At 38.4% G+C, this 21,756-nt stretch overlaps 1 protein-coding gene across 6 annotated transcripts in view; it reads right to left on the bottom strand.

Moving 5' to 3' along the window:
* Positions 1–16,610, bottom strand: part of cacna1ha (calcium channel, voltage-dependent, T type, alpha 1H subunit a) — a 152,844-nt gene extending 136,234 nt beyond the window's left edge. For 2 of the 6 annotated variants that reach the window (XM_067419522.1, XM_067419529.1), the window contains exons 1-3: positions 16,305–16,610; positions 3,361–3,502; positions 904–1,237 (exon numbers count right to left, since the gene is read on the bottom strand). In XM_067419522.1, the coding sequence (XP_067275623.1) occupies positions 904–1,237; positions 3,361–3,502; positions 16,305–16,339 (511 nt within the window). In that variant the 5' untranslated portion in view covers positions 16,340–16,610. Of the gene's footprint in view, positions 1–903; positions 1,238–3,360; positions 3,503–8,500; positions 8,559–9,134; positions 9,184–16,304 lie in introns of those variants that run through there. The other 4 variants (XM_067419547.1, XM_067419564.1, XM_067419557.1 and 1 more) reach the window with 4 other exon arrangements.
* Between the last annotated feature and the right edge of the window lie 5,146 nt (positions 16,611–21,756).

Raw genomic sequence — 21,756 nt, 5'->3', positions numbered from 1 at the left:
GCAAGTGAAGCTGCCATTTCTATGCATTATAAGTGCCCCACCATGAAAAATGTACTCACATAAAAAAGATTTAAATGGTAGATTTAAAAGTAGCCTACAAAACACAATTGGAAATAATAATACAAATTGCATTGAGGTTTTCCACATCCTCCAAATATCCCACAAAATGCTTTCTATATCCAAGCAGATCCGCAAAACAACAAATCCATTAAGTCTATATACACTAATCGTGGGTTTAATTGCTCTCTTTACAGATGTCAGTCAAAAAATTATGAAATACATAATGCACTTCAGAACATAATGTGGCCATCACACATGTAGTATGAAAACAATTACAACCTAAGTGTAATTTGCTTAATAGCTAAACAGCAAAAAGCAAACCACAAAATGGAGGAAACTCCAGTGCATATATGAGGCCAGCAAGTCCACTTCATCATTAAAAACTAGAAATCAAAAGCATTTTATTCAATCTTATCTCTATCTAGATCATGAAGTAATATATAAAGTGCCAGGCTGCATTTTGTGCATCACTTCTGAAGAGACTCAGCAGATAGCTTGAGCCGCCCCTACAGCTAATGAAGCTATTTATAAAATAGTGCTCTTAATTGCAACACTGCCAAAAGGACATATCTTTGGGAAGCCTACACTGGGGGGGAGAACGAGATCAGCTCTTATTTGCTGAAGTTTCCTGTCAAAATAAACACAGGAAGCTGCAAGCTGCCACTGCAACGAGCCAGCCATTCAGCATACACCTACAGATCTTAATTAAAACCAAAGTCCTGTTAAGTCCAAGAAAAAACTAGATTGGAATTAATACACTATTGTGTATTAATGCCACAACCATCGGCGTAAACCTGACTGCTAAATAGTAGTTTCACATAAAAACATTAATTAAAGGATATGGGTTGGAAACCATCCTCAGACACCAGCTCCGTGGACGAGTGGTCTGCTTCATACAGAAGAACACCACGGGTGCAAAAAATGGGTAGGGGGGTTGCTCCTCCTCATCCGAGACCAAATCCGGAGTGGGGTCCTGAGCCCCGGACCCCCGTGCCTGAGAGCTCTCATGGATGGGTATCCACGTGCTGCTCTTTTTCACCTCGCTACCAATCTCTTCACCTGGACCGGGTGTCTGGTAAAGGATTGAAATTGGAGCTCTTACCACTTGTCTCTCCAAGTAACGAAACTCTTCTTTCCCCTCGCCATCAGTCATGATAGAGCTTCTGACAATGGAATCCTACAGGTAAAAGAAATAAATATGTCAAACAAACAATGACTGTATGGCAAGCCGATTTAACAATTATTCCTTTATACTAACTAACTAACTAGTATCTATTTTTATGTTACTAATGCTTTATAATACTAGTAATCAGGGCTTGACATTCACTTTTTTGCATTCACATAATGTAACATTCACATTACGTTTAGGACTGTGTAAAAATATCAATTCATCGCAATTGTCAGTCATGCATTGCAATTACTTGTTTCTCAATTCAGTATCAATTCATCAAATCCTATGAATCAATTCAGCCCACCGGCCAGTGGCGGCGCTGTGGGCAACACTCTAGTGAAAGTGAGAGCGTTCTGCATTGTACATGACGCGCTGTACCAAAACAGGTGGCAATAGGGATGCGCGGTATACAGGTACTGGGAAAATACCGGTATATATTTTATTTCAAACGGTACGATATCATGATTTTGCACATTTTGGTATATGCTGCTGTTCCGAAGTTCACCGCTAGGTGGCAGTGCACTACACAAAGTGAGGCGAAACTGGCAAACGTGACAACAACACAGACGAACAAAATGGATAAATTAGTGGAATTTTACTCAAGATGTCAAAAACAAATGAATAAAGAGGGGAGTAAAAGTGAAATTTGTAATTTCTTTGCTACTAAAACTGATGAAGAACCATCAAACCTAGGCAAGCATCTGTCACTATCCTGAATTTAAGACTTCTTAAGACATGGATAGGTGAGTGCATCATTCAAACCATCTAATTTAGACATTTATTTTCTTTTAACACTGATCAACGCACGTAACGTTACATAACATAAGATCAAATATCACAAAATCCCCAGCGTTCGTTTCAACCAATGACATTTATATCTGATAATATTTGCACTATTTACTATTGCACTGTAAAAAAAATACCCGTAAAAAAACGGAAATATTCCAGCAGCTGGGGCGCCAGAAAAAAACTGTAAAATAACCAAGCGGCAACCTCCCGCGATCTCTCTTGAAGCCAATACGGAAGTAATGTAAACTGCAATTCCTCAACTGGCCACTAGGGACAGGCTCCAGAAGGGAGCAGAATCTCATTGAGCCCCATGTTAAAATTCTCAACTTTAAAGCAGAAAAAAACATGTTTACAGCCTGGTACAAATTGTGGTTTTGGCTTATAAGGCTAATGTTGATCTTCATGACAACTCTGAGGGGGGTGAATTTTTTTATAACTCATTCGTTTACGTTATATAAAGCCTTAAGGTTCTGCATAATTAAGGGCGTGGTTACAAGTGGATAGCCATTTATCCACCGTCTATAGTTATTGCGTCATCTCAGCTCCGCGCACATCCCGCCTTTTTGCCCATTTTCTGTTATCCGGGAGTGGCACGCGCGCTGACTCGCTCACAAGATGGCAAAGCCCAGCTCGACTCTACTTTAAGCTTCAGAACGGCTTATCAGAAGCCTATGGGTGACGTCACGGACACTACGTCCATATTTTTTTACAGTCTATGAAAATAACCAGCGCGTAAAATTACAGTAATTTTCCATAGTTCAAAATACAGGTTTTATCTGTCATTTATATGAGTTTCTATATTTAAACAAGAAAATTATGTAAAAAAATAAGGATTACAAATTGTGGAAAATTATGTAAAAACTATGAAATTACCAATTAGATTGAACATTGCTACAACTCAAATAACCACCCTTATTGCAAAAGATTGTTTTTGTAGTTTTTATTTAAAAAATTGAACTTTAAAGTTGTTTTAAAATAGTAATGTGATCACAATATAGTTTGTTCATAATGACCACAATATACCTATATAAAAAGTTATATCATAACTGCAAAAATATAAAAAAAACAAAGCAGCATACCAATAATAAAATTAGTTCATGACTTCAACACTTTAACAATATAACAATTAGTTCATAACTACAACAATACAATTTTTTTTATAATAACTGCAACAATGTAAGATATTGTACAATAGCAATTTGTTATACACATATATGGCGAAAAAGTGGATTTGTCTCATCAACAGATGAGTCATGAAAATAAAATAATTAAATCACGAAAACAAAGTGTAACACTCAAGAATTTCTCTATGGTAATAAAGAGAGATTTGACATGCTTACGAAAGTTTTTACTCCATCCATACATAATCCACAATTTTGCTCATCAACGAAAGAACCTTTAGACTGACTGCCAGTTCCTTTCTTGACGTGTTCTTCTATCTCGACTTTTGATCCCGTCTCGGGGTTTATCTTGAAAAGGCATCTGTGAGAGAGAAAAGAAACCTCAGTAATAAATCATTGAGTGTATGTGAGGATGCGCGAGTCTAAGTGAGGATGCGCATGTGAGTGTATGTGAGGATGCGCGTGAGTGTAAGTGAGGATGCGCGTGAGTGTAAGTGAGGATGCGCGTGAGTGTAAGTGAGGATGCGCGTGAGTGTAAGTGAGGATGCGCATGAGTGTAAGTGAGGATGCGCGAGTCTAAGTGAGGATGCGCGTGTGAGTGTATGTGAGGATGCACGAGTCTAAGTGAGGATGCGCGTGAGTGTATGTGAGGATACACATGAGTGTAAGTGAGGATGCGCGTGAGTGTAAGTGAGGATGCGCGTGAGTGTAAGTGAGGATGCGCGTGAGTGTAAGTGAGGATGCGCGTGTGAGTGTATGTGAGGATGCGCGTGAGTGTAAGTGAGGATGCGCGTGAGTGTAAGTGAGGATGCGCGTGAGTGTAAGTGAGGATGCGCGTGAGTGTAAGTGAGGATGCGCGTGAGTGTAAGTGAGGATGCGTATGAGTGTAAGTGAGGATGCGCGAGTCTAAGTGAGGATGCGCGTGTGAGTGTATGTGAGGATGCACGAGTCTAAGTGAGGATGCGCGTGAGTGTATGTGAGGATACACATGAGTGTAAGTGAGGATGCGCGTGAGTGTAAGTGAGGATGCGCGTGAGTGTAAGTGAGGATGCGCGTGAGTGTAAGTGAGGATACGCGTGTGAGTGTATGTGAGGATGCGCGTGAGTGTAAGTGAGGATGCGCGTGAGTGTAAGTGAGGATGCGCGTGTGAGTGTATGTGAGGATGCGCGTGAGTCTAAGTGAGGATGCGCGTGAGTCTAAGTGAGGATGCGCATAAGTCTAAGTGAGGATGCGTGTGAGAGTAAGTGAGGATGCGCGTGTGAGTGTAAGTGAGGATGCGGGTGAGTGTATGTGAGGATGCGTATGAGAGTAAGTGAGGATGCGCGTGAGTGTATGTGAGGATGCGCGTGAGTGTATGTGAGGATGCATGTGAGTCTAAGTGAGGATGCGCGTGAGTGTATGTGAGGATACACATGAGTGTATGTGAGGATGCGCGTGAGTGTAAGTGAGGATGCGCGTGAGTGTAAGTGAGGATGCGCGTGAGTGTAAGTGAGGATGCGCGTGAGTGTAAGTGAGGATGCGCGTGAGTGTAAGTGAGGATGCGTATGAGTGTAAGTGAGGATGCGCGAGTCTAAGTGAGGATGCGCGTGTGAGTGTATGTGAGGATGCACGAGTCTAAGTGAGGATGCGCGTGAGTGTATGTGAGGATACACATGAGTGTAAGTGAGGATGCGCGTGAGTGTAAGTGAGGATGCGCGTGAGTGTAAGTGAGGATGCGCGTGAGTGTAAGTGAGGATACGCGTGTGAGTGTATGTGAGGATGCGCGTGAGTGTAAGTGAGGATGCGCGTGAGTGTAAGTGAGGATGCGCGTGTGAGTGTATGTGAGGATGCGCGTGAGTCTAAGTGAGGATGCGCATAAGTCTAAGTGAGGATGCGTGTGAGAGTAAGTGAGGATGCGCGTGTGAGTGTAAGTGAGGATGCGGGTGAGTGTATGTGAGGATGCGTATGAGAGTAAGTGAGGATGCGCGTGAGTGTATGTGAGGATGCGCGTGAGTGTATGTGAGGATGCATGTGAGTCTAAGTGAGGATGCGCGCGTGAGTGTATGTGAGGATGCGGGTGAGTGTATGTGAGGATGCGCGTGAGTGTATGTGAGGATGCGGGTGAGTGTATGTGAGGATGCGGGTGAGTGTATGTGAGGATGCGGGTGAGTGTATGTGAGGATGCGGGTGAGTGTATGTGAGGATGCGGGTGAGTGTATGTGAGGATGCGGGTGAGTGTATGTGAGGATGCGGGTGAGTGTATGTGAGGATGCGGGTGAGTGTATGTGAGGATGCGCGTGAGAGTGTATGTGAGGATGCGCGTGAGTTTAAGTGAGGATGCGCACGTGAGTTTAAGTGAGGATGCGCGTGAGTGTAAGTGAGGATGCGCACGTGAGTGTAAGTGAGGATGCGCACGTGAGTGTAAGTGAGGATGCGCGCGTAAGTGTAAGTGAGGATGCGCGTGAGTTTAAGTGAGGATGCGCGTGAGTGTAAGTGAGGATGCGCGTGAGTGTAAGTGAGGATGCGCGTGAGTGTAAGTGAGGATGCGCGTGAGTGTAAGTGAGGATGCGCGTGAGTGTAAGTGAGGATGCGCGTGAGTGTAAGTGAGGATGCGCGTGTGAGTGTAAGTGAGGATGCGCGCGTAAGTGTAAGTGAGGATGCGCGTGAGTGTGTATGTGAGGATGCGCTTGAGTGTGTATGTGAGGATGCGCGTGTGAGTGTGTTGATGTGAGGATGCACGTGTGAGTGTGTATGTGAGGATGCGCGTGTGAGTGTGTATGTGAGGATGCGCGTGTGAGTGTGTATGTGAGGATGCGCGTGTGAGTGTGTATGTGAGGATGCGCGTGTGAGTGTGTATGTGAGGATGCGCGTGTGAGTGTGTATGTGAGGATGCGCATGTGAGTGTGTTGATGTGAGGATGCGCGTGAGTGTGTATGGGAGGATGCGCGTGTGAGTGTTTGTGAGGATGCGCATGTGAGTGTTTTTGAGGATGCGCGTGTGAGTGTATGTGAGGATGCGCGTGTGAGTGTATGTGAGGATACACGTGTGAGTGTATGTGAGGATACACGTGTGAGTGTATGTGAGGATACACGTGTGAGTGTATATGAGGATACACGTGTGAGTGTATGTGAGGATACACGTGTGAGTGTATGTGAGGATACACGTGTGAGTGTATGTGAGGATACACGTGTGAGTGTATATGAGGATACACGTGTGAGTGTATGTGAGGATACACGTGTGAGTGTATGTGAGGATACACGTGTGAGTGTATGTGAGGATACACGTGTGAGTGTATGTGAGGATACACGTGTGAGTGTATATGAGGATACACGTGTGAGTGTATGTGAGGATACACGTGTGAGTGTATGTGAGGATGCGCGTGAGTTTAAGTGAGGATGCGCGTGAGTGTAAGTAAGATGCGCGTGAGTGTAAGTGAGGATGCGCGTGTGAGTGTAAGTGAGGATGCGCGCGTAAGTGTAAGCGAGGATGCGCGTGAGTGTGTATGTGAGGATGCGCGTGAGTGTGTATGTGAGGATGCGCGTGTGAGTGTGTTGATGTGAGGATGCGCGTGTGAGTGTGTTGATGTGAGGATGCGCGTGTGAGTGTGTATGTGAGGATGCGCGTGTGAGTGTATGTGAGGATGCGCGTGTGAGTGTATATGAGGATACACGTGTGAGTGTATATGAGGATACACGTGTGAGTGTATGTGAGGATACACGTGTGAGTGTATCTGAGGATACACGTGTGAGTGTATGTGAGGATACACGTGTGAGTGTATGTGAGGATGCGCGTGTGAGTGTATGTGAGGATACACGTGTGAGTGTATGTGAGGATACACGTGCGAGTGTTTGTCAGGATGCGCGTGTTTGTGAGGATGCGCGTGTGAGTGTAAGTGAGGATGCGGACCCTACAAATTCTTTACATATAAATGCAATGAATGTATATTGTATAAATTAATACAATAAATGTATTATAACATCATCATTTCCCAAAAATTACTAAATAGTACACCATGTACTCACCAGAAAGGGACATTCTATCAAGAATGCCACAGGCTGCATTTGAGTTGCTTGAAGGGCTATCAGACATCACTTTGACCTTAACGCCTGTTTCACACCGCAAGCGTGAGCAGCGCGTGAGCAGCACTTCAGCGTAACTACACCGTGACTGCAGCTGCAGACGCGCGAGAGTATTCACACTGGAAGCGTTGGTGCAGCGTCACAGCAGCGGCTCCCACAATGATAGAGCCTATACCTGTCTGAGTATTAAATACTAAACTAAAATAAATTATTATATTTTCTGGGTAGTTTACTTTACTTTTTATAATACTTTCACCCAAACTGAATAATTAAAACAAGTTTAAATGGGTAATCTTCTACAGATGATTTTTATTCTTCGTTTTCTTTAATGACATACTCCAGTTATTGTTAAAACACACCACATGTGCTTCTTGTGTGCATTTTGAGATATTATATTTATTTTGTCCATCAAAAGTGTGCTTTCGCTTTACACCGTGACTGCAGCGGCAGACCGAGAGCCTTTACCTGTCTGAATATTAATACTAAACTAAACAAAAGTTTGTTATATTTTCTGGCTAGTTTACTTTATTTTTTTATAATCATAACCATACTTTCACCCAAACTGAATAATCAAAACAAGTTTAAATTGCTAAAATCTTCCAGATATTTTTTATTCTTCGTTTTCTGCTCTGACATACTCGTTATTGTTCAAATACACTACACGTGCTTCCTGTGTGCATTTTAGGCACTTTTTGTGTGAAATCACATTTATTTTGTCCTTTAAAAGTGTGCTTTCACTTTAATTGAGCGTCAGGAGCGCAGCAAAAATAGGGTCGCAGCCGAAAACCCCGCTTCACTGCTGCTCACGCGACGCTCCTGCTTGAGACTCACGTGCTGCTCCAGCTCCCGGTGTGAATGCACTCATTGATTAACATGGGCGCCGAAAAAAATACGCGCTGCTCACGCGTACATAATACAAGACTCATGTTGAGTAATATATTTTGCCAGAGTAATACACATCTGATAAAATCATATAAACAAAGAATTGATTTCTTAATTGATTGCTTATTTTCTTATTAAGGGTTAGTTAATACAAAAATTCAGTCATTAATTATTCCTGAACACAAAGGAAGATATTTTAAGAATATTTGTAACCAAGCAGATCCATGCAGCCATTTTTTTTTCCAGAAACTTATTGATGAAGATGACTGCTGTAATTTCTGAAGCATGACATGCAACATGCATATAAGTTAGGTAATGTGGCTCATTTCTGTGTAGTGCTTGATGTTAACGTTACATAACCTTTTAGTTTTCACTGAAACACTACAACTATTACAAGTGTAATCTGCAAACATATTTACATGGTGCAACAACGATCACCTTTCTTCCTGATCTTGATTTTGGCAGCTCTCAACTTATCTGCAGGGAGAGACAAAAACAAGCATGTAACGTTAAGTGTATGGGACATGTCGACGAAACAGCGAGATTTTTTCCGTTGACGGCTTTTTGTCAAATAATGTTTCCCTTAGGTGAAAAACGGCATTTTTGAGCTTAGACGACGTCTACAACTGACTACTTGTAAGTTATATAGTCGGATGTATGCGTCGTCTAAGCTCAAAAAATGGCGTTTTTCACCTGAGGTAAACTTATTGCCAAACAGCCGTCGACGGAAAAAAAAAAAAAATCGCCCTATTTCGTCGACGGCATTTTTGAGCTTTTAGACGACGCCAAAATAGCATTTGGTAACAAAATGCAACAGAAAGCTAAAACTAAAACTATTAAGTAAGTTAAGATACAATCCAGCTAAAAGAAGGAAAAAATAACTTTACACGGTAGGCTACCATCACCTGAAGCCTTAACATTATAAAGTTTAAACATTATAAAGAATTTAAATCATTACGTTAACGGGCTGAGCCCAAGTTTAATATAAACACAGTCAACAGGATTCAAAGCGGTAAAACATTTTTTTTTTTAATTAAAATACATGCACTTTACCTGTTTATTTGCGCCTCACATCATCCAAGATTGATGGGCCACGGCAAAGCTGAAGGTCAAGTGATCCTGTCGCACGCGCATTTGCCCCACTGTGTGCTTAGAAGGGAATGTATCCTTGCGCCAAGGCGGGAATTCCTTCAGTTCGACTTCGAATATTTAAAATCTTTATGACTGTCATTTAAATATCATCGTACTTAAAGTAAGAAAGTGTTATTATATTATTTTATTTTACGATATTATGAAAATAAATGCGTAATAAAACACCAAACGCAGCAGACATAGGCTTACTTTTGACAAGCGGAACAAGATGTGATCAGTTGCAGTAGTGATGGAAGTCTGTTAACTTCAAAGACTGATTTACCCGATTTACCAGCTCTTTTAACCAAACACGAAATGACGTGCATACACACATTATTATATTATTAAATAATCTTATAATTATTTAAAAAGCAAATAATTAAACTAAAAGACAAATTCCATAAACCTTCTTTTTATTCATTTCTATAAAAGGTAGGCTACATATATGCTCATCTATTAATTAATGTTATGTAAATATACATTATTTTTGAATGTATTAAAATGTGTTTTATTAATTATATAATATTATACAAATATTAAACTATATAATATAAAAATATTATTTCTGAAGTGTTGATACATTTGCATATGTAGGCCAATTCCAGTGTTTATGTGAAAAACTAAATAAATAATTATATATATATATATATATATATATATATATATATATATATATATATATATATATATATATATATATATATATATATACACAAACACAAATGTTGAATGACTGCTTAGCCTATTTCTATACATTAATTTCCTTTTTTCTATTTTTACAGAAAAAATCTGTAAAATATTAATCAAACTTATGCAAAAATACAGAAATTTCCTCTTAAAAAACGGAAATTTGATGTAATACCAAAATACAAGCAATTTCCGTAAATTTAATAGTCAAAATATAAATTACAGCAAATATCTGTAAAACAACAGGCATTTCACTGTATAATGAAAAAACAGGAAAATTCTGTAAAAGAATACAGACTATTACCGTAAAATTACGTTTTTTTTACAGTATGCATTAGACATAACCGACTGTGTTTATGTGAATACTCACTAAAGATGGACATTTTTACATAATTTTGTGTATTTGACTGTTTAAGGAAACTTAAAGGACAACTCCGGTGAATTTTTAAGTTTATCTTGATCGTTATATCTTTGTAAACAATCTATAGGAGAAAAAAAACAAACCGCATTGGTGCTTGCAACATGGAGCTGTTACAGTTAATGCCCAGCGCCCTCACTCAGTTAAAACGGCAGTTATGGGGGCATAAACGTAAAGGGTGTCTTTGTGCCTCTTAACAGACACAAAATGCAAATAAAATTTATATCCAACAAGAACAGGTCCCTTACATGACAACAAGATGCGTTTAGCCACTAAGCCATTGTTTAAATTCACCTGTTTTTGACGGCTAGCTGTAGTCTTGCGCTGAAGTCCAGTGGGAACTCCGTTGTAGCCAGAAAAAAGGCAAATAGTCCAGTCTAGAAGAGCATTGTGTGTATGAAGAGGCTCTGGTCATCGGCTCGTCGATTCTCAGAATCGAACGCGTCCGAAAGAAACATTTTTTGATTACTGCTGATCCAAGAACCACTGCACGTACAGTTACATGCGCATGCTCAGTATCAGCTGCTCGTAAGTTCACCGGTTCTCTCAGCAAAACATGTCTCAGTTCAGTGAACGGTTGGAGTTACAAAATATAATTCAAGACATTCGTTTATTTCTATTCTGAGGGATGGTCATGTCAGAAAGTGAGCAACTAAAGTAACTTGTGTGATCAGCGCTGATTTGAGACGCGATCTGTTTAGAACAATTTAGTCCGATTTGGTGAACTGGTTCGCCCGGTTCACTTAAAAGAACCGGTTAAAAAAAACTATTAGTTTGTGAACCGGACAGGACCGAGTGTTGTGGAGCTGAGCACGGCTGCTGGAGCGATTATTACACAAATACCCGCCTCACGAGCACCAGGGCTTTTATTGTGATGGGACAGGGCACAGTTGCCGGGCGCCGGCACTTCCCTGTTTCCGGTCATGATTATAAGGTAAAGCAGCTCTGTTTACCATATTAGATACATTTAAGTGTGTTTAAAATGATGTTATGACGTTACTCTGTGCGTTCGCTTGGCGCTGCTGTGACATGTTCACACTGCTAAGAGAAAAGCGCTTCTGCCAAATAAAACCGAGGGTAGCGCAGATATGACGCAATTGACAGGCGACTACCTCAAACGCTATGCTGAAACGTCCAGGTTCATTGGTTAAAATAGCAATTTTCTCACAATTTACAAATAGTTGGAAACATTTGGGATATTGTAAGTACTCAACTGAACAAAATATATTACACTGGCCTAGTGGTTTTTGGATATTTTACTGCAAAAATACTACATAGTACACCTTTAAGTGGAGGGGTGACCAGGCCTTTTCTGTTGTTGGCTGGCCCGAAATTGTGAAATAGTCTTCCTCTATCCCTAAAATGAGTCTCCACAGAGTCTGAATTTTAAGCCAAATTATAAACCTATCTTTTATCTTTTTTCTTTCTTTAATACAATTTGACTTGATTTGATACTAGCATCCCTCTACATACGCCTTGGCAATAGAATCGCCATTGGCTAGTAATTTTTTTTTAATTTAGTCACCAGACTAATATACTTTATTATATTATATTATATTATATTATATTATATTATATTATATTATATTATATTATATTATATTATATTATATTATATTATAGGTCCTTCTAAAAAAAATAGCATATTGTGATAAAAGTTCATTATTTTCCATAATGTAATGATACAAATTAAACTTTCATATATTTTAGATTAATTGCACACCAACTGAAATATTTCAGGTCTTTTATTGTAACAATAAATATTTTTATTGTCAGGTCTTCTATTATGTTGTATACTGATGAGTTTGGCATACAGCTCATGAAAACCCAAAATTCCTATTTCAAAAAATTAGCATATCATGAAAAGTTTCTCTAAACGAGCTATTAACCTAATCATCTGAATCAACTAATTAACTCTAAACATCTGCAAAAGATTCCTGAGGCTTTTAAAAACTCTCAGCCTGGTTCATTACTCAAAACCGCAATCATGGGTAAGACTGCCGACCAGACTGCTGTCCAGAAGGCCATCATTGACACCCTCAAGCGAGAGGGTAAGACACAGAAAGGAATTTCTGAACGAATAGGCTGTTCCCAGAGTGCTGTATCAAGGCACCTCAGTGGGAAGTCTGTGGGAAGGAAAAAGTGTGGCAAAAAACACTGCATAACGAGAAGAGGTGACCGGACCCTGAGGAAGATTGTGGAGAAGGACCGATTCCAGACCTGCGGAAGCAGTGGACTGAGTCTGGAGTAGAAACATCCAGAGCCACCGTGCACAGGCTTGTGCAGGAAATGGCCTACAGGTGCCACATTCCCCAGGTCAAGCCACTTTGGGCTACAGAGAAGCAGCACTGCACTGTTGCTCAGTTGTCCAAAGTACTTTTTTCGGATGAAAGCAAATTTTGCATGTCATTCGGAAATCAAGGTGCCAGAGTCTGGAGGAAGACTGGGGAGAAGGAAATGCCAAAATGCCTGAAGTCCAGTGTCAAGTACCCACAGTCAGTGATGGTCTGGGGTGCCATGTCAGCTGCTGGTGTTGGTCCACTGTGTTTTATCAAGGGCAGGGTCAATGGTGCTAGCTATCAGGAGATTTTGGAGCACTTTATGCTTCCATCTGCTGAAAAGCTTTATGGATATGGTTTTTCAGCACAACCTGGCATCTGCTCACAGTGCCAAAACCACTGATAAATGGTTTACTTACCATGGTATTACTGTGCTCAATTGGCCTGCCAACTCTCCTGACCCTAACCCCATAGAGAATCTGTGGGATATTGTGAAGAGAAAGTTGAGAGACGCAAGACCCAACACTCTGGATGAGCTTAAGGCCACTATTGAAGCATCCTGGGCCTCCACAACACCTCAGCAGTGCCACAGGCTGATCGCCTCCATGCCACGCCGCATTGAAGCAGTCATTTCTGCAAAAGGATTCCCGACCAAGTATTGAGTGCATAACTAAACATAATTATTTGAAGGTTGACCTTTTTTGTATTAAAAACACTTTTCTTTTATTGTTTGGATGAAATATGCAATTTTTTTGAGATTTTGGGGTTTTCATGAGCTGTATGCCAAAATCATCAGTATTAAAACAATAAAAGACCTGAAATGTTTCAGTTGGTGTGCAATGAAACTAAAATATATGAAAGTTAAATTTTTATCATTACATTATGGAAAATAATGACCTTTTATCACAATATGCTATTTTTTTTGTATGGGATGATGTCTGTGGCAAGCAGCGGGCGAGGAACCATGAGAGCGGGCTGGTGATGAGTGCTAATGAGTGCCAGCTGCGCGCCACACCGGTTTCGTCTCGCGGCCGAGTGACGGGAGCATAAAAGGAGGAGCGAAGGCAGTGGAAGACGAGAGAGGACCAGGCCTGGATTTTGTGTTATGTTATGTTTTGTTTACGTTCTGTTGTGTGTTTGTGTGGGCAGTCGTCCGTAAGGGGCTCTTTGCATTTGATTGTGAGTGTGTTTGTGGGCAGTCATCCGTGAGGGGCTGCCTGCGTTACTTTCGTTTTGTTTATTTATTTAATTAAAGTTTGTGGAATGTTCGCCGGTTCCCGCCTCCTTCCTTCCCATCTAAGTACCTTGTTACACTGGTGCCGAAACCCGGGAGGAAGGAGGGACATGCTGTCGAAGAGCCCTCGCTACTGAGGGGGATCGCGGTGCTGAGGAGGTCGGGCAGCGTGGATGGATGAAGACCACGAGGGCTGCCCGAGGCGGTGGTGCTGGAGTGAAGAAGGTGGGACAGAGGGCTCGCTGGTGTGCCCCTGGGTGGAGGTGATACCCTCGTATACCCCACAGAATATTATTAATAAAGTTTTAACCATTTGAATAAAGTCAAAAGAGTTATTAATCAGATTGGTAAAATCCTTAACCAAAGGGGTTTGACAAATGTGAATATCAAAGTCACCCGCAATCAAAAGCAGTTAATACTGAAGAACAATGTCTCCAAAGAAGTTTTCGATCTCATGAAAAAACGTCTTATTAGGTCTTGGAGTATTAGGGTGGTAAACGGAATTAGCTGAAACGGAAACTTCAAAACGTGTAAACAATTCAGCCTTAAAAGATCGGTATTTATATGCACGCCCCCAACATTTACATATGTCCAAACAAGCCGAATCTACTGATAGTAAACAAGACACTCGAAGATAGCAAAAACGGCTCTCATGACACATGGTTGAGGTTTATTATAATCATATACCACAACAAATCGTTCGTTTGTTCGGCCCATTTCAAGCAAGCTTCACTCAGTGTCTTAAACTGAACAAAGGGGCAATTACAATATATTCCTGCAAGTAGTAAGTAATTTATCCACTTATTGACTAGCTGTTTAAACAATTTCTGATTACATTGAAAGTTTCTTAGAGACCGCATTGTCTAGATAGTCTGAGGTGGGTATGTCTAGATGATAAGTTAAAACGATAATCAATGGAGATTGCTGAAATGCAGCTTACTTGTTTATTGTTGTTTTCAGATCATATGCTCGTACATATTTTTGCCAGATTGGCCATGTCTAGGTAAATTACCGGATAGCATAGAGGTTTTTTTTTAGAGAGAAGCTCTGTTTAGGGGATTTAATTACTGAAATCTGGCAACCGCACGAACGCGAGCTCTTTCTCAAGCGCGGATGATCTGACAACACCAATAAACAAGTAAGCTGCATTTTATCAATCTCCATTTGAGATGTTCTTTTTAAAGTGTCATCTAGTCGGTCTGTGTTCTGTCAGAACGGTCAGCACTCACGAGCTGAACTGCTGTGAGCTGCTGAAATAAGCCAATCAGAGCAGAGCTCAACATTAATATTCATGACTCTTCCAAATAAGGCAAAAACAGGTCATTACATACTAGGGACAATTTATAGGGCTGTAAATGGACCTGTAAAACTGTATCTGGACATTTTTTTCCCTTAAATAAGCCACGTACACTCTATGTAGATATCAGAGAACAATGTAACATATTGGTTCAAATCATTCTAGGGCGCCTCTAAAAATAGACGCAAGCCCACTGCCTCTACCAGAAGGTCTATGGCTGTTCAAGAAAGAACAATCTGAGGGCACAACTTCTAAGAAGTTAATAAATAAAAAAAAATACAATTTGTTTAAGGTAAAACCAATAGTGAATTCATTAGTTTTGAAATTTCATTAGAATTCAGTTTGATTAATAGCAAGATATTATTAATTGAACATTAGTATTTATCAAGCACCATTATCTAAATATAAATTATTCATTAGTTTGTGCTACTATTGACTATTACCCAGTTAATAGTAAGACAAATTTGTCAATGAGTTCGATAGTTCAGATATCAAACATTCAAAGCTAGTGTGCATGTAAATTGTATAGTTGGTACAGTTTTACTTTTACCATATTGTACAACATATTTCACATTTCAACAGAGTTCAAGACTAGACTGTGTGTGTATATATATATATATATATATATATATATATATATATATATATATATATATTACATTTGTAGTATTAAATATTGTAATAAGCACTATCATCTAATGAACAAATTGCTAGTGAAACAGTGACTAGATGTAGCCAGTAGAAACTAGTCATTAAAAATAATATTTTGAAAAATAATTCGACAAATAAAACATAATAAAGGGAGAATGTTAATACGGCTTGCCATATTATGTGTGCATTAAATGAAGGACAGTTGATTGTCGAGGTTTTGTATAGTGAAGAGATAAGCACTTGTCAGATGCATATCAAGCTACATCCCAATAACCTCTTAGCTTTACATATTAGAGAATAAAATGTATAATGAATCAATATATAGGCTACTCCTGAAGTTGAATAAAAAAAATAAAAAAAACATTAAACAATATTATCTGAAAAATCTGCGCACAATTGTCGTGGAAAATAATGATGCTATGAATATTTGCATCTTTCTACATTATTTCAAATTTTCTACACAAAAACATATTGTGGCGAAAAATTGTTTTGAAACACAACTTACAAAACAAAACAAATAAGTCACCTTATAGATAAGGAATTGGAGGTTCCCATAAGCATCTCCTTTACTTTCAGTGTACCGCAGAAAAATCCGTTCTGGTACGAGACTGAGACTCGCTGCGATCCATTTGTCTCTTTCAAATGCAGTTTTTGTCTCTTATCGCCGTAAGTCCTTCGATTTTCTTTAAAATGAACAAATCTTGAGTGATTTATCCCAAAACATGTCAGACTGTTTCAGGTGTGGAGCAAGAAAAGCCATTATCCAAAGAAAAACTGCGAAAGGGTTTGGCGCATCTATGTTGGTCGGGATTCTCCCTTGATGTGACACGCCAAACTTCTAGTGAACAGAACGCGCGAGCACGTGACGCTTCATTTGGCTTTAGCCGCATTACTTCACACCGGATACTCTTTTATCTTTCTTATTAACACGGAATATCTTTAGACATGCTGAAAGCATGTTAAAATGAGATTAAATATTGTAAAATTGCAATCGATAGGCTATTCACCCAATGGACACGAGAAAAGTAAATCTGACTACAATTAGCCTACTGACAAAATAATAAAAGTGTATGAGTAAAGACATTATTTCGGATGAATCCGTTCAACGTGTACAGAGATAGGCTACTCATTTATGTTTAGGCACAATCCTCTGATTCTCAAAATGCGTGTTTCTCTTGCCACTCATTCAAGTGTTACACCGTCAGATAGGCTACAAAAATGTGTCGAATATTTATAAAATAGAACAAATCTAGCATTTACTTCAATGAATGGCCTCAAAATGATTTTCAGATGCATTTTGTTGTCGCAAACAATTTTTGTTGGTGACAAAATAGCAGGCTATTCACAGCACACGTGTATTTCAATACACAGTATTTATTATTATTATTATTATTATTATTATTATTATTATTATTATTATTATCATCATTATTATTATTATTACTATTTGACAAAGTAGCATATGACAATGATAATCTCAAATGCAGATTATGTGCTTTATTTAATGTAAAAAAATGTATCTGAATGTGTTTGAATAGGCTATATATAATTCCTTTTTGTGACTACTGAAAGTAGGTAGAGTGGGGATGGTTGTAACATTTTTGACCTTTCTAACTATATCTAAGAGTACTTTTAAGCCTGTGTGTTTAAAATGTGATTCAAACTAGTAACAAGTGTCTGCTATTAAATGAGATAACTATTATCTTTGCAACACAAACAGAAAATGCATGGTTTAGTTTCAAACACGAGGAGTGAAATGTTACAATTCACCCCATAGTCTGGGTTAGTTGTAACATACCCTGGGGTGGGATGTAACATTATGATATCCACCGGCGTGAAATGTAACATAATGAAATAAGGATTATGGAAAAAATATATATATTTTCTAAGCTTTTTATTCAAAACTAACTTTTCAGTATAACTGATGTGTGTGCCACTCTCAGTCTCAGTGTGTTTGTCACTCTCAGTCATAGTAATTGACCATAACAAATTGAACTTGAACACAAGCATTGTGTGTAAGCATGTTTATTACTGTCAGTCATAACATTAGCCGTAGTAAAATACTGAAATGTGTGTGTGTGTGTGTGTGTGTGTGTGTGTGTGTGTGTGTGTGTGTGTGTGTGTGTGTGTGTGTGTGTGTGTGTGTGTGTGTGTGTGTGTGTGTGTGTGTGTGAGTGTGTGTGTGTGTGTGTATGTGTGTGTGTGTGTGTGTGTGTGTGTGTGTAGTGTGTAGTGTGACCATATTTTGATTACCGAAAACCAGGACACTTAGCCCGGCAATGAGATACTCAAATGATACTCGAAGTAACAAAGCGATTTTCTCAGAGCCCTGACTACATTTGCATTCCAAGTTACACTCTAAGAAGAAAAGGTTCTATCAGCACTACGTATTTGGAACCCTTAAAAGTTTATATATAGAAGCATAGTTGAGTATACTCCAAAGACCCTTTTATGCTAAAAGGGTTCTATAATGACAAGAAAGAACCATTTTGGCACTTAAAAAGGGTTCTGTATAGAACACTGCAAAAAAAAAAAAAAAAAAAAGCCTTTCTTATCAAAGAAAAAATTGCATTTCTTATCTTAGCAAAAACTCTCTTAATTTTGAGTTATTTTTTCCCAAAATAAGACAATTACTTTTGCTTGTCTAGTAAATGCTTCTTGTTTTAAGAATGTTTAGATGTTTGGACTAGAAACAAGACAAAAATACTAAGTAAGAAAAGCATTTTTTGCAGTGAACCTTTTAGGGGTTCTAACTACATAGCCCCGATAGAACCTTTTAAGGTTCTATATAGAAACTTTTCTTCTAAGAGTGTATGATAGCACGTTCAGCATGCAACCTTTGATGGATCTGTCAAAAATCATGTGATTTCGTCATCATTTCCCGCGGTGGGGTCCGAAATATAGTTTTCAAGTACGAAAAGTAAATACTGAAGCAGTACTTTTTTTTCTAATTACAAGTTGTGTTTCTCGTTTCATGTGTCACAGTAATGGTCACTCTACAGATTATTTATTGCTGTTACACATCCTGAAGGTTTGTCTTTTCAGAGTTTTTCAGTATAAAAGTAAATCGTGTTTAAATGTCAGGACTTCCTGTCGGGACGAAAGTAACACTTGTTACTTTTGTCCCACTTTTATATATATAATGCATAGCCTGCTAATTTAATTTTCATATTGTTCATATTGTTGAAGAAAAAAATATCAAACAGATTGACATTGCACAAAAAAATATTCTAAACCTACAAGTTTGTACTGTCAGGTTATATTTGAAACATTTGATTAAACTTAAAATTGAAAATGAAAATGTCATTTCATTTTATTTTATTTTTGCAAAGATAAAGTATAGCTACAAAATGTGTTTGCAGTTACATATTAACAAGGTCATAGTCAGGTATATTTAATAAAAACAAGTGTAACACAAAAAAATCTAGCTTATATTGTTGTGTTACTTTTGACCCACCTGTGTGTTACTTTCGTCCCAACTGATGTGGTCAAAAGTAACAATCTGCATCTTATGTTCAAAGTGAAATTATACTGTAGTCATTCTGCATTTGTACAAAATACCACCTGCTATTGATAGACCACACTTGTGAGTTATTGACCACAGCAAATGTATATCTCTGTCTAAAAAAAAATCTTTTAAAATGACGTTTTTCTGAAAAATGGTACTTTCGCCCCTGCTCTCCTCTATGCCCCCTCTGTTTGGATTGAAAATTGTTATATTAGGGCCAGGACAAAACTTGAAAACAGGACATTTCCTGGGAAAACAGTAGGCCTACGTTTGGTCACCCTAGTGTGTGTGTGATTCTGTTACAACTAACCCGTCATATAGCCATGAACTAGCCCACCTTATTACAGCTAACAGCTAAAACATTAGCACTAACAGCTTGGATTACAGATATCTACACAACCACACAATAAACATAATTTAAATTTAATGTGTTTAACTACAAAACAGAAATTTCTATAACAAAAATTTAAAAAAGTAAAACAAGTTACTTTCTTACATCAAAATAGTTTTTTTTACTCTAACATCTAGGTCTGCCACAGAGCTCTACTTTATCACATGTGGAATAAGGACTAAACTGAGCATGTGCGAAGTGAATTTGTTCGTTTGTAACTTGTTCCTGATAGGACATATTGGAGTTGTTACAACTGACCCGTGTTACAACCATCCCCGGTCTCCCTAATCTAATACACATCAGATCTTGAAAATATATGAAAGAAAACAACAATGTCCAAACACACTGTAACTCAAGGTGAACAAATTGTATTCTATGAAAAAAATGTGTTTCATTTACTCAGTAGCCTTTGTATTTTTAATCATGGTAAAATGGTATACAATTTAAGAATTTGATAATGTAATAGGGCATTTCAGAATGTTTGTAAACAATCGCCTCAAGATACTTCCGGGTGGCAGAACGCGAGCGGCTTCTACTGACAAACTGAAGAGATCCAGCCGGCTACTGTAAAACAGTAACATAGTTAAGAACATTGTTGTTGATTAAAGTTGAAACTATGACGAAAACGTGATGTGTTTGGGGTTACGCCGTCAGATATAGGCTACAGCAAAAGGTGTAGGATTTTATCGATTTCATTCAGAAAAAAAGTAAATATATCCAGCAAAACCTGTGGGTGAGGAGGCTAAAGCGAGTGGACGTCATCAAAAGTAGCGCTACAGAGAAGTATTCTCAAAACGGTTCATCTACAAAATCATAGCAGAGCATAATTATCTTCAGCTGGGGAAATTCGAGACTAATATTAGTAAACTTTAGATCTCTTTTAACCCCTTACGATTCAAAGATCATACGGCCTCAGATTATATTGTTCAACATTCACTGCTCATCACTTTATCTGGACTCAGTATCATCAGAAAGATTAAAGACTCCAGCTTCGATATTTGAACACTGTTTATGATAAAACTGGGTTGCAGTGACATTAATTTCTTAATGTATGATTAATTTATGATTAATATTAATTTCTTATTTTGAATAGATTATCAGGCGCACTTTCATTCTTTCGTCTTCACTGGCTCATTTGTGTTCACAGAGATCGCAAAGAACTACGGAAGCTTATTGCATTCACTTGAGAAAAAAAATCTACTCTATTTTTCTGAATTAATGACTTAATTATCTCAGAATTATGAGATACTTTTTCATGAATATTTTTTTTGAATACCCCCAAAAATGTGTAAATAAACAAAAAAATTGTTGCCTTTACAATCCTCTGAACACACACATACTTTAAATGTAGTCTACAGCTATAACGTTACTTTGAATTACATAGGCGGCTATATGCAAACAGCCTATGCCTACTTAAATCAAAGAATAATAAATTAGGCTAAGAAAGAAAGAAAGAAAGAGGAGAACTTAAGAACTTATGCAGATGCTCTGATTATTTCAGGCAACTGATTGAACTCAGGTGAGCATCTTAGGTAAAAATGAAAAAATGAAAAAGTCAGGTCAGCATTTCAAGTAATAACTTAGGCAAGTAATTTCACATTAATGTGAAAAAGTGATAGCCTAACAGACTTTGTATGAAGTTTAAAAGGTTTTATATTAAATTTAATTATTTTAACTAATCTTAACAGTAAATGGGAGACTCAAGCGGCCCTCTGCTGTGTGTGGATGCGTAGCAGTTGTCATGGTAACTCTACTCTCTCATCTGCCACCCATAATTTAGAAATGCATCTCAACTGTTCAATGCAAACTCATTATAATACATTAAAGTAATAAAATAATTACATACATAGGCCTATCATATGGTCACAAATACCATAAACCAAATATTTTCTTTAAAATGTGTGTGATGTTGCTGACATTTTTGGTAGAGACAGAAAATATAGACACAATTACTTTAAATATAATAATAATAATAATAATGATGATAATAATAATATGCTATAACAACCTGACTATGCTAAGCTTAAATCAGGTAGAACATGAGAGAAAACCTTCGAGATGAAGAATGAATATCACCTG

The sequence above is a fragment of the Pseudorasbora parva genome, chromosome 2 (assembly GCF_024679245.1).
Source record: "Pseudorasbora parva isolate DD20220531a chromosome 2, ASM2467924v1, whole genome shotgun sequence".
NCBI classification, from domain to species: domain Eukaryota; kingdom Metazoa; phylum Chordata; class Actinopteri; order Cypriniformes; family Gobionidae; genus Pseudorasbora; species Pseudorasbora parva.
This window is presented reverse-complemented; position numbering and strand designations above follow the sequence as displayed.